The sequence below is a fragment of the Harpia harpyja genome, chromosome 12 (genome assembly GCF_026419915.1).
Source record: "Harpia harpyja isolate bHarHar1 chromosome 12, bHarHar1 primary haplotype, whole genome shotgun sequence".
Classification (NCBI taxonomy): Eukaryota; Metazoa; Chordata; class Aves; order Accipitriformes; family Accipitridae; genus Harpia; species Harpia harpyja.
In genome coordinates, this window is record NC_068951.1 from 5594552 (window position 1) to 5612279 (window position 17728).

Below are 17728 nucleotides of genomic sequence, written 5' to 3' on the forward strand. Positions count from 1 at the left end.
TGTTCTTATGGATCCATGTTGACTTCAGCAGGAGGACTTGATTCTTTCAGTTTTAAGTGAAACTGGTTGAAAGAATCTGTTACAAACTGATGGTAACTTCCTTCTGTACGGACTGGTAGCTCTATCTCCAAGTTACCTCTTTAAAAGAAAGCTCATCTTGCTGAATAATTTTTATGAGTAGTATAAGGGTCTAACTTGCTTCGTGAAACTGTGCTGTTTCTGAACAAAGATTATCTGGTAACTGCTGGAACTTTGCTGTTCCAGCTTCTGGGCAAGGAAGAAGCATGTCGGTGTGCAAGCATATGGCTATGTCTAATTCTGTTTCCAGGTCACTAAGAATTTTGAGGACAGAAATGGATTCTCTTTTAAATTGCTCGATGTCTCTTTGCTTTAGAGATAAACTTCTCAGACAAGGAGAAAGGGTGAAATTGATGTCCTCAAACTGAATTTTTGCATTAAGTATGCCCTATAAACAGTTATAATTGGCTCTTATGGATTCAGGGGAATAGCTGATCTGAATCACTCTGAAATTGGATGGCTTTTATTTATAGGTTTTTATCTTGTTCTCATTGCCATGGAGCATCTCATGAGCATTCATTTCAGGTTAGTTCATGCAAAGTGTTGATTATACATTCACAGCCCTCTGGTCGCTCAGTGACTTGTGAAATTCCCTTAATTGTCTGTCCAGACTTATGCTATCTATTTGGTTTGGCCTTTGGTTAATGCAGCCACTTCTGAGAAATAAGACTGCAATCTTCACTTCTATACAGCAGAACAGTTGTCTTCTGATGTGCCATGTTAGCAGAAAGAAGGCAGGACTGTACTAAAGTGTAAAGATACCATGAGCCCGAGAGGGGCTACTTGGTGCTGGTCAAGGCCTTTGTTCGTCTTGTAACACAAAATAAGATATCTTTTTTTTTTTTTTCTTCCCCCTGTCTCCTTTGTGTGTTTGGGGGGAGATGAAGGGGGCAGGTGTTCTCTCTCCCATCCCTCAAAGAAGGTTGTTTTGGGAGGAGGAGGACTTGAGTCAAAGTGACGGAAGGGCCCTGCAAGTATGCATCTGCATTGTAGCAGGCAGGCACAGTAGTCCCATCATGAACAAAAGCGGTGAAATAAAACCACAGTGTTCACAAGTGCTACTCAGACATGCAGTCACAGCTCTCCTAGGGCAATTTAAAAAACTAGCCTGTTGCTTCTTCTATCTGTACCCCAGATTCTTTGACCCAATATCTATGGCATATTTCCTGTCTTGCAGGACAGTAGCTTGTCAAGTGGTAGGGCTTTCCCATCCTTCCCTTCTAGCATCTTCATTTCGGTGGAAAAAAATGAAAGTGTATTTTCTTTGGGTTCTTTCTTGACAACTGTAAGATAGTGAACAGAAAGAAATCTGTATGAATTTAATTTGCTGTATCCTTTGCTTCTGGAGTTTAAATTAAAAAAAAAAAAAAAGTTGCTCACTGTTGTTAACCAAAATATAACATTTTAAAAAGGAGTAAGTTGTTTTGCTTGGCTGTTAGTGTGCATGCATTGTTGTTCGAGGCAGTTGTTCATACTGTCTTTGTTTACATAGAAGTTTTAAGTTAGTTTTGCTGCTTATATCTCTAAGCCACAGAATGTCTCTCAATCTCCTGTTGGTGTTAAGCTGCAGATGTCTTACGCTATCTGACAAACATGGCACATCTCTATTGCTCGCTCTGTAGCAAAAGTATGGGCACAGCACCCACATTGTCAGGTCTAGAAACAAGCTGCAAGAAAGAATTCTAGCTAAAGCAGAGAAAAGCTAGTAAAAGGTGCCTGACTCAAAATCCTTTGTGAGCCTTGTTATCTAAGGCACTGGAAGTTGTTGGGTAACTTCAGTCATAAGGCTAGCATTGAATCTGTGTCATCGTGATGATGGGAGCAGTGGAAAACTGCTCTAATACTCTTTGTAGCTTTCCAAAAGACTTTTGATAATTATCTGTATTGGGAAATAATCTATTGAAACTTGTCCTTTTAAATTATTTTTATGCACAGTTCTAAAAAAAAAAAAATCTGTAATTTCTTTTAAGGGCTGTTTTTCCTTTGTCTATTACATCTCTTTCCTGAGAAGTGAAGAAGCTGGGCAGGCAATCTGGCCCTGACTGCTCTCGCAGTTCACTTGTCTTCCCTACCCTCAGGGAGACAATATGCTTTTATTGGAAGGGAGCGATTGACCCAGAAAGAGAGGATACGCTGCATATATTGTTATAAAATGCACAGTTTAAAAAAAAAAAAGAAGTTTAAAGCAAATGAAAACCTAAGCCATTTGACTTCCCCTCCTTAATCCCAGGAGAACAGCTTGAGCAGGAAGCAGAGTCCTGCAAACGTATTTGGGAGTCTCTGTCATGTTTTGCTTGAGAGCTCCTTGCTCGTGGAACATACAGGAAATATTTTCCCACTTATTTATGGGGAAGCTAAATATAACATTTCTCTACCCCTGGTCCTGCAATTGCTATTAAACAATGTGGTAATTGTGAGTTTACTTAATCATCGGTAAGTCCAGTCTATCTCATGTAGAACTTCTCTTTCCTTTTTTTTTTTTAAAAAAATAGTTAAGATCTTGATAGCTGCTGCTTGTATAGGGTTGTGGAGAGTTGATTTTTGGAGGGGACTACAATGGAGCAAGAACAGAAGCTTCTTATGAAATATTTAGTAGACAGAAATGCCTGATACTTAAAGATGCTATCATCTGTTGTTTGCTGGTTTTCCTCAACTGATGTTTTTCAGGTGTAGCCATAGCTCATTCTGAAAACTGAAGTTTTCAGAGGCAGTGGACCAGAAGAATGTGCTGACTCCTGCTTTAGGCAAACTTCTCATAGTGCCTTACAGACACCTCAATTTCCTGTGTTGCCAGCTGTCACTGTTTGGGAGATAAAACTGTTTTAGTTAGGTGATTTGTAACTTCCTCCCTGTCTTTCAAACTTCTGCTGAAACCTCTGCAAGGAAAACAAGAGGCCTCTACCTCTTGTTGGCTGTGATGCTGTCTTGTTAAAAGATGAAGGTTTCTATCCAGCTGTACAAGACCAGGCTCTTGCATTGCAGGGAATTTTTGTATGTGTAAATGTATTCATATGTGGTGAGACTCTCCTCTTCCTAGAGCAGCTTGATGGTTAACCTGAAGCTGCTTGGTGACAAAAAACCAATCCTTCTTTGAAGATTTGTTGTCCATTGTATACACACATGCCAGGTTCTTACAGAGTTCTGTATGACATGGAAGGTCCTTTTTTAGGTTGAGAATAGTAGTTGGAGCTGAGAAGGAGGATGATGACAGTTGAATTGGAACCTCACTGAGGATCATATAGAAACATTCTTGAAACTTGCAGAGTACAGGAGTCTATTTTTTTCTCTTTTTTTTTTTTTAAGGGATCTAACTGTCCTTTTGTAGGATATCTCAATGACAGCTTGATTTTTTTTTTTTTTAATTTCTTCCTGAAACAGCGAACCCTTTATTTGCATTTCCCAGGTATGTTTATAGTTTTTCTGAGGATTTGTACCTTACAGCCACACTGATGATGGTTAGGTTTGGTTTGTATAGTGGAGTGGTTTACTTTTTGCTGGCTTTTTTTGATCTGATTTATGAGGAGTGTAAATTTGGACCTGGCTTCGACTGACTTTGACTATCAGGTCTAATATGCTGTGCTATTTGTTATTGTGCTTATTGAGCTAAGGAAGTACCGAATATAAAATATCTCTTTCATATTGTGCTTTACATTAGATTGCTCACTCTAAGGTTTCTTTGCAAAGCTGGCAGCTACTTCTCCCGTATCCTCCCCCCCCCCCCCCTTTTTTTTTTTGTTCTGTTTACTGGGGCATTGCTTTACAAGTTGTCAGTTTTGGAGTATTTGTGTCTTGACCAGTGAAGTCCAGGCGAAAGAAGCTATGGTAGCTGGCCTAGAAGCTGAAGCCTGCTTTTCTTGGGGGAAGCCAAGCTTCTTGTAGTACTTTGTCAGTGTTGACCTAAAAATGGCCATTTTTAGGTTAAGAAGGAGATTTTGTCTGTGTACTTATTTCACCTTTTTCTTTTTTTATTCCACTGAATATGATGCCATTTGTGGCATTTTAGATAAAACAATTATACAGCTAAGTTGCATCTTTCAAAATATGAAGTTAGGTTGAAACAAACCGAGTGAAATATACATTGAAGTTGTCACTTCTTGAGTTCCAGGGGTACATAAATTCTTGTGCTTTGAAAAGGAGCTTGTAATTTGAAAATGCAAATAGCCTGTGATACTGTAATAAGTCATTATCTGACCAATATTGATTCTTGCTGTTTAAGCAATGAAAGAAGGTTGAAAAGGGCAGGGTACTGTAATATCTACAGTTACTCTGAGAGTCAGTGACACATTTACTTAAGTGGAGAATGCTATTTTGGGTGGAGACTGCCATTCAAAAAGCAGTCTGCTGGAAGTATTTTAGTGTAAGAGGGCTGCTGTCATGCAGGGGTAATGCCTGAGGATTTCCAGTTACTGGGAAAGAAGAATCCTGAAGGATCTATAGCTGCAACTATTCTGTCTTGGGAAATGAAGAAAAAAAAAAAAAAAAAAGAAAATAGCCTTTGGGCAGCTTAGCTCAATGTAGCTGTTCCCTCATCACAGCCTGCAGCTCAAGGTTTCATTCTTCAGTTACAACAAACCACATCCTCACAGTACCACAGTGCAACTTCACTCTGCTGAAGCAAGAAGGCTGTCTTGCAGACTGGCTCTCAGGAACATCTGTACGCTGGAAACTCTTGTTGTCCTTGCAAGAATGTACTGGACAGGAAGACTTCAGAAATGCTCTTGTACTTTTAGAGTTCAGCTGACATGAAGCTTTTACTGTCTTCATATCTGACTCTTGCTGGTGCCATTAGCAAGAAGTATGTACTAAGCTGCTGGTCTTCTGTGACTTATACTTCTTTTATATAAACTGGCCTTGCAACATGAGAGCACTAGGCTTGTCCACTGCCTGTTCCAAGTCTTCAGGTTGTTTAGTTCAGCCTGTGAATTTAAGAGGAGTCTCTTCTCTGTTCCATTGATTTGCCTGAGCATCCTTTTAATTTGTTTGTTAGGTAGTGACAGTGAAGCTTGTATCTTTCGTGTAAAGGTTGGGGGTGATCTTGGAAGCAAGAGAAAGAAACAGGTGATACCTACTGGAAGTAGTCAGCGATTTAAACAAGGCAGGCAGGGTTTCTTACCTGTTGGCTGGAAGCTGTTCCTCCAGAGTGCTCTGTTTAAAGGGATAAAAAATTATGAGGGCTAAAAACCATTTTTGCATTTCTGAGTTGGGCTGTATAAATTGATTAGATTGCTGTCAGTCATCTGCAAAATGTCTTATTGCAATAGTATAATATTGCAGTGTGTGTGTGTTCATGTGTTTTAGTTGTCATTTGGGTGGGCTTATGTATGTGCGGTTTTGAATGTGTCAATAGCTTTTTGCCCAAATAGAATTGCTCTGAATATGCATCTTATCAACGTTGCTCATTGCAGGCTGATCTCCTCTCAGAAGGCATAAAACGTTGCTGTAAGATGAGTCACACAGTTAAACAGCTTGTTGCTTCCATGGTGAGACGCACCCTTACTGTGTATGCCAGCAATCGTGAAACTCTTGGCAAATACCCTGTGACGTGAACTTCTTATGGCCTTGGTAAATGAAATGCCTGTGGCACTCGCTGAAATGGGTTTTGCTTGTGGGTGCTTGCTGCTTTTGGGTATGCTAGTCCTCCTTTTCCTGAGGAACTCCTCAGCTGAGGCTTCATGGAAATAATGACGTTACTGCATCAGTGTAGGCTGTTTCAAGGTGACATTAGTGGGGAACTTAAGGCCACAGCGTAAACTTCTTGCATTGAAGTAATCAAAGACATCAGAATATTTCATCTGACCTATTTTGAAAGAACTGTTTTATCACAAATCATACCAGAGCTCAGGAGGTGGCTTGGATGCTTGAGCTTTCCACTGCTTTGCAAGTAGAGCAGTGCAGGAGATCTCTGGGAAGTAAATTCCAGAGATGTCATCTTGGGAGTTGTGCGGGTCTGAGACTTGTGATGCCAGGCTCCTTGTTGCACAGCTTACCCCTTGCCCACACCCCAGTGAGGTGAGCCACAAACAAGTCCGAGGTGAGATAAAGCAGAAGGCTTCTGAAAGGCAGAAGACCAAAACCTGACTCCTGTGTACTGTGGGTCCGTTGAGTCACATATTTTCTCTATCTGGTAGGCTTTAACACACTTGCTGTAGCAAGTCTCTCCTTAGGAGACAATCTGCAGGCTGCTTCTGTTAGTTTGCCTGTCACTGGCTTTGCTGTGGTGTGAGTGGGGATGCCCCAAAGGGAATTTGGAGCAGGTTCAATATCCAAGAGTTTGTTCTCCCTCTTAGAACAGATGAGAAGCAATAGGAAGTAGTTGGGAAAGAATGGCACTGGAAGGGTTTTGTTGAGGGATACTGCATTCAGTTGTTAGGTCTTGAGGCCTCATTAGCAAAAACGCAAAAACTGCTGAGCTAGGCGTGTTTGTCTTCAACTTGTAACTGGATTAAATATCTGAAAAGTGGATTTTAATGTGGAAAGCTGGTCCTGTCACAGGGAACTCTGGTTGTCCTATTACTCTTCCTGGCTGCTACCATGTCCCTTCTGTTTTGATGAACAGAATTATGACATTTAAAATTGAAGCAAGAACTTTTAAGACTTGTTGAACTAGCTTGGTGTAGCTTCAATGGCTAACATCTGAGAAATGTGTATACTAGGATTCTTGAGAAAAAACAAAACAAAACACTAGGCTTTTCATCTCTATACCTTTTAGCATGATGATGGGAGGGAGGGATAGGGCATATGCCTTGCATGTGTAAAATGCTTTGCTTTCCAAAGGAGAGCTTTGTTGGTAGTTAGAGGTAGTCTGAGTCTTGTGCGTGATGCAGGACCAACCCTTTGGCTTAATCCATCTGAAGTTGGAATTTCCCACGAATCTCTGAAGCTACTGAATGCTTAAGAGTCCCGAGTGCCACGTTCCAGGCATTTAAAAACAAAAGCCCCTAACCTTCACTTGCGTGTGGAAAATCTGTGGGCTGCTAGCCCTCTGTCTGAAAAAAAATTTGCAAGGTCTTCCTCAGCCAGGAAAGGGCCAGTCCTTAGCAAACTGTCATTAAAAATACAGACCTTCTTCTGTATGTGAATGTCGATGCTTAGGAGCAGAGAGTCAGCAGTTGTCTGTGAGATGGCCCACTTCTTGTATGGTAGCAGGCATCCTTTTGAGTCTGCTGTTTCTTTGCAGTAGTCCTGACTTCTGGAGCATCTTCTGTAGGAAACAGGGTGTCACACTGAAAATTTAGCTCATAAGTAGCTGTGGGGCAAGCAGGAAAGTGACTCAGCTCTCTGACCTACAGACAGGAGCTAAACCTAGTTGCAAGAGGAAATACTAGGTGACAAGATAAAGGTGTTTCTGGAATAAGGATTGATTCTTTTTTTGTTGTTCTTTGTTTTTGTTGTTGTCGGTTTTTTTGTTTGTTTTCCTTTCCACAGTCCTCCTCAAGAGTTTAAAATAGTTTAAAGACAAACAGCTCTGGGCCTGTTCTTCAGATGATGCTGTAACCACTGTATTTAAATACAGTGCTTCAAAATGTGATTATGAAACAGTTAACTAGCTGCCATGTTATATTGTCTTCCTGGGTGAAGTGTAAACCTCGAAATGACAGCCTTCTCTTTAGCCTTTTAAAATTGCAGAATAGTTGACAAAGACTTAATTCACTTTCTGAACAAGTGTTTTTCTTATGTAACATCTAGTGAGTTTCATTACTGGGAGTTTCCTCTGTTTTTGTTTTCAGCTGAGTTGTGCTTATGTGGGGTAGCAAGCTTGTGACTTCAAAAAGTGAAGTGAAACAGGACAACTTAGGCTTTTTTGCTCTTTGTGGCATTTCTTCCTTCTTGGTAGTATTTTGGTTGTGCAGCAGTTCATAGAATGTGTAAGCCTGAATTTCAACACTTAAATGAATCTCCAGACAGCAGCTATCCCTGTACTGTGGGTCAAGTCTAATATTGCATAAACTTGCCAGTACAGTTGCACATGGAAATCAAATATTAATATGTTATCTCTTGCTTTTTGTGTTGGCCTGCCGCTGTGTCCCTCAGCACTTTGCTGTGAGGTGGCTGGGGGTGACTGCCTCAGTGATGTGCTGGGGGTGAATTGTCTTTCTGTGCAGCTTCTGCTCTGCTCCTGATTCTTAAATAGAAGAGATTATCAGGGCAAAACAGTATGAACATAGCATACTTTCAGATGCTTTCCCAAAAGTTGGGCATAGTTATATAAACTTTAAGGCAAAGGAGGAATTATCAGTTAATGTTTATAGTATGACTGGAACAGAGTTTGCATAGTCTCAGTGGGTGAAATGAATATTTTTCACATACTTTGCAGATCCCTGATCTCAACTTGTGCTGCATGCTGCAAAGATAACAACTGTGCCACAGGCTTCTGCAACCTACACTTCTGGTCTTTGAAGTGGAATTTTTCTCTTTTTACACATACACCAGAAATTGCTCTTGTCTGGAGGAAGCTCTATTTAACTTAGATCTGTTCACATTGACTGTAGATGGCTGAGATAGAAACTGCCCCAAAATAACTATTTGGCTCTCTTAGGAGTGAGGAAGTTCAAACTTGACTTTCCCTTGAGGAGAAGGGAAGTTTTACATCTTTTTAGTATTTGGGGAGAAGATGGCATGAGCCAAAATAAATTTTTAAACTTCAGTAATTGCTTGCATCTTGATTCTAAACTTGAGATGTGTCTCATTTAAAAAAAAAAAAAAAAATTAGAAAACAAACACAACAAACCCCACACTAAACAACACCCCCCTCCTAAAAACAAACCCCCCAAAACAAAACCCAAAACAAAACTACTTAGCTTGGTCAAAGTTTAAACTTGCAAGTTTGGTTTTAGAACAGACGAGCCCAGAATGCCTTGAGCCAAAGGGGGTATGTGCAAAGATAACTTCAGGTGAGAAGCAATCTGTATTTGTCAGAATTTCATTTGCTCGCTATGAAGTAGGACATCCTGGACATACTTCACTCTTTTTAAACTTTGCTTTGATGGTGAACATTTCTTTACACATGCTGAAGTTCACTGTGGGAAATACTGAAGAACCCTGAAGTGGTTGAGAGATACCAACAGGGTATTAGGGAAGAATCTTTTCAGGGGGCAGAGGATCGGAAGTGATTTGCCAGCTGACTTCTGATAGCAGTCACTTTTGCTAACGCATAGCGTCACTCTTTTTGGCTTGGTTTCAGTACCTCTGTGTGGTGTGGAAGCACACTGTGTAAAACGTGAGAACTTCCTGCTGTGGTAAGGAACCAACAGCTCTTCCAACAGGTGCAGCCTTTAGCTGCAGTCCTGAAGACAATAGAAATGTTTGCTTTCATGGGCCTTCAATATTGTCAGCCTCAAACTGAGTATCTTGCTCATGAAGGAGTAGTGGAACAGGCCTGAGCCTGGCCTGAACCAGTTCAGAAGGCAGAGCTCTGTTTGCTGCATTGCACTGCTATGGTAAGAGAATTAGGAGGGTAAGCTGTGTTGAAGAATCTCTAGTCCATGATGGTGGCTCTGACTGAAATGGAATAATCTTATTTTAAAGGGTGCTCTAAATGACTAAAGCTTTATAAATATTAATTTTGTTCTTTTGTTTCCTAATAAAAGGCTTTTAGTCATGAAATCACTATTTATTAACCTGACAAACTAATAGCAAGCTCTCTTCTTCCAGTGTATGCATGTGCCATATCACAATTCTGCTTGTCACCATAATAAGAACTTCATTCATCTGCTTTAAAATGTCATTGATGATAACCTGGCAGTGGCCCAGCTTGGAGCAAGTTAACTACAAAAGACTGCATTGTAAACCTTTCTGAGAGTACATGCTACATTAAGTCTAAAATTAAAAAAAAAAAAAAAGAGAGAAAAATGTGCAGGCTGGTTCAGGCTGTATACAACTGCCAAATAGCTTCAAACCTCTGAAAAAATGGAGCTCTGTATAGAGGAGTTCTGGCTGAAAATGGGATAGTTTGGAATTAAGGGTGCATTCTGCTCACTTCAAACCTTTGAGGTACACTGAATTTATAAGCTTCATCTTAAAATGGGAGGGCATGTCTTACTGAACACAGGCAGCTAAATAAGAACTTGTACATGTAAGGATCTTATTTCCTTTAGTATCTTCCTTCTTTGACTGAAGGCCCAGCGTAAAAACTACAGTCTGAAAATACGTCATAAGCCTCTGGGAGTTAACCACTAGTAATACTGTGAGGTAGTTTGTCTCAGTTATAATAACCTTCCCCGACCCCAGCTGCAGTCTGTATACCAACGTATTTATCCACCTGTAGGTTCACACAGTGCAAGCAGGGTGTCTGTCACACACGCTGAAGTTCAAGTGCCTGGTCTGTCTGCCACCTCCTCTGGAGGTATCTTGAGCTGCTCATTGCTCTGGCAATCCTGTATATGGGGCTTCATGTCCATGACAGTTTAGGGCTTCTTGCCTTTGACTGTCCTGTTCTTAAAACTATTACAAATGAAACTTGTAGCCTGGATGAGGGTGAACTGAATTGCTCTTGAAACAGATGCAGAGCTTGTGGACTTCTTTGAGAGAAGCTCTCAGAGATCTTTGAAATGGGCCCTGCCCTGTGCTATATATGAGGGCTGTGTGTTTTTGTACAGCCCCTGCCTAAACTAGCTAGTCTCACTGAACAATTTAACAGTTGAGCAGAACATGAAGGTTTAAGGCATCTTCATCCAAGGTCTTCTGGGAGCAATGTAAGCATGCAGTAAATTACCATTGTTCTCATCCTACATTCTAGAGATGTAAAAGGCTCAGGCAGTGTGGTGAAGGGCTTGCTCAGAACTGATGGGTGTACAGTCTGATTTCTTAACTGGAACGGGGACTGCAAGAGTCTTTAAAAAAAAAAAAAGCTACAATTTCATGCCGCTTCACTTCTGTGGTTTTTTTGTTTTGTCTCTTTCTTAAGTATAGTGTATGGACAGCGCCATGGGTTAGGGAACACTTCAACTTCATCTTCAGAGACTTTTCGTATGTAGCCTTCTGCTGAAGTCAATGGGCGTGGAGGTAAGCAGTGCTGAGTGCTTTATGACAACATCACTACCACCCACTCTGTAGCCTGATGCACACAACACTCCTTGTATTTGAGCATTGTTTTTCTCCGAAAAAGTCGCATGCAGTTGCACAATGAAGACACTGCTTATTTGTGTAATGGAAATCTATTCCTACTTGTTGGTACAAAGTGCAAGCAGTGGGCCTCAAAGTGCGGGAGACTTCACCGATACTGCATGAACACTTGCCACTGAACTTCAGTGACATCCCTGTATTAAGTCAAAATAAAAGATGGCTTCACAGTTGGACTGTGAGTGAGTGGGATTTGAAGGTAGGGTTGAATGTTACCACTTGAAGCATTTGTGCTACTGATGCTCAACACCTTTTGCCCTGCTATTGTTTGTTTGTTTATGTATTTTTACAACTGCTGAGTTTAGTGTCCCTCAATGGTTAATCATTTTATCATGAGCCAGTCAGAATCAGTGAGAGTTTCCTGTTTCCTTGTCTTTCTGTTGATTTCCTTTTCTGTTGAAACAACTTTCTCTGTTGAAACAACTTAGTTACTGCATTCTTCAGTTTCCATCTAGTGGCTTAAAGCGGAGGGAGGGGAAGACTGTCTGAAATGGCCTGATATTCTCACAGAGATATTGACAGCTGGGTCTGGTGACTAAATTGTTATGATAAAACACAAATTCATTAGTTGATGCTGTTGAAATCCGCTGACTTTTCTGTACTCCTAATAGAAGGCTTTAAAATATCCAGCTGCAGACTGATCCTCTCCAAGCATGTGACACTGACATCAGTCCTAGAAGTGAGGCATTGAACTGGCTCCAAAAATGAGCTCATCGGGTGATATTCAATACACTGATTTAGCAAAATATTAGCTAATTGGATTACATGGTCACCTGTACATACTGTTTGAAAGATGGGAATTCATTCCAATTTTAGCTGCTGTGATTCCAGATATCAATGTTATAATCGTAAGATCCTTTTGATAGGATGCTGTGTTCCCACTCTATGTTGGGAGCAGGGCTTGGCAGAGCCCATCTCTAATTGCCACTAATTTGCTCCAAGATTTGCTGGTTTCTTTGCTTTTCTTCTCCCTGCACCCCTCCCAATAAGCTATAGGGAATAAGAGTTTGGGATTCAGTTGTTAAGCCGTCCCTCTAAAGCCACTCATAAAACTTGTTTAATTTTCTTATGGCTCTCTTGACTTGTTTAAATGGCTGCATAAAAACATAACTATGTCCTTTCCCAGGAGTCTGGATAGTGGTTCATCTTCAGCTTGACCTGCCATCCAAAGCAGAGTGACTAGTCATGACCGAAATAAAATTAAACTCTGGCAGAACCATCCTGGAGGCTAGCTACTATGTGCATCTAGCTTCCACCCCTCCTGTAGTTTGACGTTAACAGTAACTGCATACTTCCTCTTATGACCCACACACAGGGTGTGCATTTGGGCAGCACATCAGAGTGATGGTGCCCCTGAATAAACACAGTTGCCCATTATTTTGTAGACTTGAAGAAATTCTGTATTTACTTGTAATTACAGTAGGAGTATGTTCTAGATGCTAGTGTCCCAGCATCTCAACATATGCCTGATTATTTATTTATTTGAAACATGGGCATAAGAGAAACAGTATGTTAGAAGAAGGGTTCATGTGACTTTGTGCAGAAACATTGTTGTCTCCCTCCCCCCACCCGTTATTTTCTGCCTGTTATTGCACATTACAGGATTGTTTGGTTTGGATGCTGTTTCTTGCTGAATAGAAGTCTTTATTGAGCTAGCCATAATGTTGCTCTTTTCTTTCAAGAAATACTGCTGCTAACTTAAGACAGAGGAAGATGCTGTATCTTACAGGGCTGTAACAATGTTGTCTGAATTGTGATCTTTAATTGTGCAACTAAAGAATTATACCGTGAAAAACAGGACGGAAAAACTGCTGCTGATATATACAGAAAGTTGAGGTGACGAGAGGCTCTTAAGAGACATAGGAAGAACTCTGTTCCTGCAAGACTAAATGATCCCTTAGAGTAGCCAAGGAGGCTGGTTGATGTGAACGCTGTGCAAAGTTCAGTGGAGAGTGTGCTCTGATGTCCCAGGTGATACTGTCTCTTCCTACTTCTTGTTTACAAGAAGCTGGCACGTTTTCAGAATAAGCTTCTGAAACATACTTGGTGGGGAGGAGGATGGGGATGACAAAATACTTACTTGCATCCAGAAAGTTAGCTACAGCAGTAACTATTCAAGTTGGCTTAATGGCTGCTGCCTGCTTTTGGTTAACTTTGGGAATTGTGCTGGTGAAAAGTGAGGTCTTGGGGTAGGACTGTTTAGTTCCCGTTGTGCCTCAGCACATGCGTTCTCCAGCAGCAGTTCAGTAGCATACTTCAGATGCTGCCTCTGCAAAACGATGAAATAAACTTCCGCTTTTCCCAATAAAATGCCTGTGGTACACGTGTCACTTAGTTGTTTTGGTTCATCTTTATTTAACAATAGCAAGAGTTGTGCAGAATACATGTAGGGTATGGAAATGGAGAACTGACCCCCATCTATCCTCTGCTGTTGGAGGGCAGGAGGAGGTGGGGAGAGAGGGAAAGGAGGAAAACAGCTTTGCCCGTGCCTGTTTTGATACTGAAGAGCTCTTTCCAGTGATTTGAGAAGGGGGTGGGGAGAGAACCAGATGCTCTTAGGAAGTTCATACCATTGTTAATAATGTAATTCACAGATGGTGGTGAAGGCCTTGAAGAGGCTTTCACGCAGTACTTATGCTCTGTAATAGACAGATCATCACATAAGGGCTCACAAATAGAGATGACTTAATCCCAAGGATGAGTCTACAGTGATCTATTTGGTAGTGGCCCTGCAGATCATTGTAACATTTTTAAACAGTTAAGAGCCTTCAGGATCCCTGAGTGTTGAGCACTACTCCAGGATTGGACCAATCCCTAATTAAATTGTCGGGATAAAATGTTAGTATAGCTTTGAAACTTTTCCAGTGAAAGTGGCTCTTATGAAATAAAAAACAAGTTCCTTTGTCCTGGTACAGAAATCAATACAGATAGAAGTGTGAAAATCAGTTTGTACAGTGCCATGTTGTTAAGAGGCAGTTCTGCTTTTATTTCCATTTACCTGATTGGAGTTGGAAGCAGACCTTGTATGTGTTTTCTTCTGAATAGCTGTCAGTCCTTCTTGACAGCTAAAGAGAGGGATTGTGGGTTGCATGTCCTCTTGCTTTTTGAAAAAGTAGTCACTCTTACATATAAGCTTTATAGCAAATGAACAGGTTGCTGCTCTTCAAACATGCAGAATCAGAAAAGTTTTAGCTCAGGTCTATGCAATTAAATTCAAATATTTGTATCTTTGTGAGAGGCTTATTGATAAGGTCTTCACTGACTGCTGGTCAACTTTTTTATTGACTGTAAGCTATGTAACTAAAAGTATGTATTAGGAACTTTAAGCAATACTAGCCTGTATGGTAGCACTAGCAATCAAAAGTTTCAGATAACATGAGAACTGATCTTTGCTTTGTTGTTCGCTGCTGTCTTTTCAAGTGTAGCTCCTCCCTTCCTAAGAGGTGTTTCCATAATGTTTTTTTTATTATTCTTAACTTCTTCAAGTTTAAATTGTGTTTAGTAAATTGGCTTCTTGTGATGTTTGTCACGTGATCGTTCATGAGCCCTGAAGAATGTGCTCCTGTGACTTCAGCCATGTATTTGCCCGTACCAATGCAGGCTGTATGATGTGTTCTTGTTGGTCTTGCATTTTGAGCTGAGCAGTGAAGGGGGTGGGGGCTAGAAAAAAGGGGGACTATTTCAGGGCTAAGCTACCAGAAATTCTCAGACTGCTTAATTTGTGACCTTGTTCACTAGTTAAATACAATCCAGGATTTTCTACCTCTTCCATATTTTCACAGAAATGCATCAGAAGCTGGTTTGTTTGGTGGTTTGGTTTTGTTTTTTTTTTTTTTTTCCTTGCTATTGTCTTTAAAAAACAGGGGGAAAACCACCATGCTTTGGTAAAAGAAATATCTTGAAATCTTGGGGGAAGAGATTTTTTAATTTTTTTTTTTTTTTTTTTTTTTTTTTTTAGACCTTGGTGAGGGTTGTGTGCTTTAACCAAGAAAGCTGGAAATTATCTACTCTCTTTCACATTTTTGCATATATCAGCTGTGGCATCTGTAAAGCAGTATCCTTATTACTGCAGTAAAATGAACAAAGTTGAAATTACCATATCTGTGCCAAGAGTTTACTGTTTCTCCACAATGGCCAAAGTTTTTTAGCACTAAAGTGCTGTTAGTGAACCTGCATACAGCTCCTAGTCCCACTGCTGGTGTGTGATGTCTGTGTCCATTCCACCTCTGCACAGTGGAAGCTGAGCCCTCCCAGGGCTGAAGACTGACAAGGTCAGACTTCATATTAGGTTTGTTTTAAGCAGTGCTTTCAAGCATTTGGGCATCCTTCTATTTAATTTCCTTCCTTGGCAGCATATAATACTGTTTTTCTATAGATATGTGCTGCTACTGCTGTTCAGTCCTCTGTGTTTATCCCCCCCGCCCCTCCACCCCGCATTTGATACAGCAACTGCTGTTGGGTCTAAATCAGTGTTCTTAACTCTTTGAGATCAAGGCTTTACAGGAGAGATGACTGTCAGCTAAAGTTGTTCGGTGTTGTGAATTTTCTGCTTGTGGATGCCCTGACAGTAAAGCTGTCCATCTTTAGTAGCCTTCATTTTTCAGCAGATGGGCTGTGCTCTGGAGTTCACATACTATTAAGACTTCTTTGTACTTTTTATGTCTGTGTGGGCTAATGCATTTCTTTAGATTTGAATCTAATATCAAAATAGCATCAGTTTAATACAATGTTTTTTGTATCACCTTTTTTCCTCCAAGTTGGATTTTTATTTTCCGCTCTGACTCTAGTATGTGTTGCTTCATAATTTGGGGTTATTTGCTTGCTCTTCACATTGTTTAAAAAAAAAAACCCAAAACAAAATCCAAACCCACAAAACTCTGTTTTGCTTAGCTCATACAGTATTTCCACTTGGCTCAGAAGATGTGAATTTGTGAGCTGAGGGAATCCTCATTTGGCTGGTCACCCAAGCTTTCTTCAAGAGCATTAGAAGGATCTACAGCTTAAGTTCATCAGAGGGCTGACCTGCTCTAGTCTTAATGAGATTTATTATACATGTACCTTTTGGATTCTATGGCTTTGATCGTCAAATCAATCTGTATAAACCTGTTAGTAAAAGCAAAACTGTTGACAGAAAACTGATTCTTTACACTGAATCTGCCCTGTGTTAGGATTATTGATTTTCGAAGTTAAAATAATACCCCTTGTGCCATTGGCATGCAATTTATCTGCGGTGTTTGGCTAAGTGCTTGTATTCATGCTTCCCTTCTTAGCTCCTCCAATCTTCTCTCTCAGAAAACCACATTGATCAAAACCTGATATCACAGCTCAGGCTTGGAGAAGGTGGAAGAAACAAATCTGGATGTTACAGTTGATGAGTGATTGTATGTGAATTTTATGAATAAAGCTGCAATCCTAATACACGCAAGAGAGGTTGGGAGGGGTGGGTCTCGACCAAACGCGTGTGTGTATTTTCCCTAAAATTGCCTTTGGCTTTCATAAAAGCTTGACAGCATTTAATAATTTAAGTCTTGTTAACTTAAAAAACCTGAGAGTTCTTGACTTGCTCCAAAATAAGTTCCTGTGAACTTTCAGCTTGTCAAATAGCTGTGGGACTCCAAGGCCTTGAAAGGATCCAGAGGTACTGGAGGGGTGTAGATGTGCACCGGTTATCACTGGGTGAAGGCAGAGCATGGGCAACACAAGCAGGGAAACTGGTGTCTGGAATGAGACTATCTGAGTTAGTCTCCTCCAGAGCCGCAGGAGATGCAAGATGCTGCAGTAGTTTGGCTTAACTTCTTTGAGTTTGGTGACTTCTATGGCTGTGTTAAATCTCCGTGGAAGATGCAGGTTGACGGGCCTATAACAGAGCTGGCCAGTGAACACAGTGATTTGACTTGTTCCATCAAGGTTTGGCAAGCCTAATGACTAGGTCATCTCTGGAGCTGTGAAGAAAAATGTGGCTTGTCAATAACAGAATTCATTAGCTTTCCTCTGCTTGTGCTGGGTACATGCAGCACTCAAGTCTTCCGAGGCAAATGCATCGCTGGGTGTAACGCCTTTCCTTTTTTTTTTTTTTTTATAAGTAAACCTATTAATGGAAGCAGAGCGCATAATGTAATCTTAAAATAGCTACTCCATGAATGCAGAAACATTCCACTTCTGACTAATTGGCCATTCAGAATGAGCGTTTAAATACACGCTAGAGACTGAGCGGCAGCTTTCCATATCTGTGTGAATGGAGTTAGACATGTATTGCAGCTCAGAGCTGTGCAGGCGTCTTGCTCCTTGTTTTGTCGTCTTACACTGAGATAAGCAGGTGTGGGGTAACTGCTTCTAGCCTGGGAAGCAGAATGCATATTCTACTTGCTATCTCTTTAGTTAGGGAGGCAAGCTGATGGGGTTGTTCATTCTCACTACCCCCGAGACTGAGGATCTTGGGAAGGACTAGGCTGATAAACAGTCCTCAAAACCAGATTTCTCTTTCTGTTGGTTGTGAATGACCAGGAACACAAAGAGCTTATGGTCTGAGTCC

The 17728-nt window shown here is 40.7% G+C and overlaps 1 protein-coding gene across 2 annotated transcripts in view; it reads left to right on the plus strand.

Moving 5' to 3' along the window:
• Positions 1-17728, plus strand: part of SSH2 (slingshot protein phosphatase 2) — a 105049-nt gene that overhangs the window by 2465 nt on the left and 84856 nt on the right. Inside the window, exon 1 of one of the 2 annotated variants that reach the window (XM_052804962.1) lies at positions 11053-11079. The exons of the other annotated variant lie outside the window; for it this stretch is intronic. Within the exon in view, the coding sequence (XP_052660922.1) occupies positions 11068-11079 (12 nt within the window). The 5' untranslated portion in view covers positions 11053-11067. Of the gene's footprint in view, positions 1-11052; positions 11080-17728 lie in introns of those variants that run through there. 2 annotated transcript variants of the gene reach the window in all.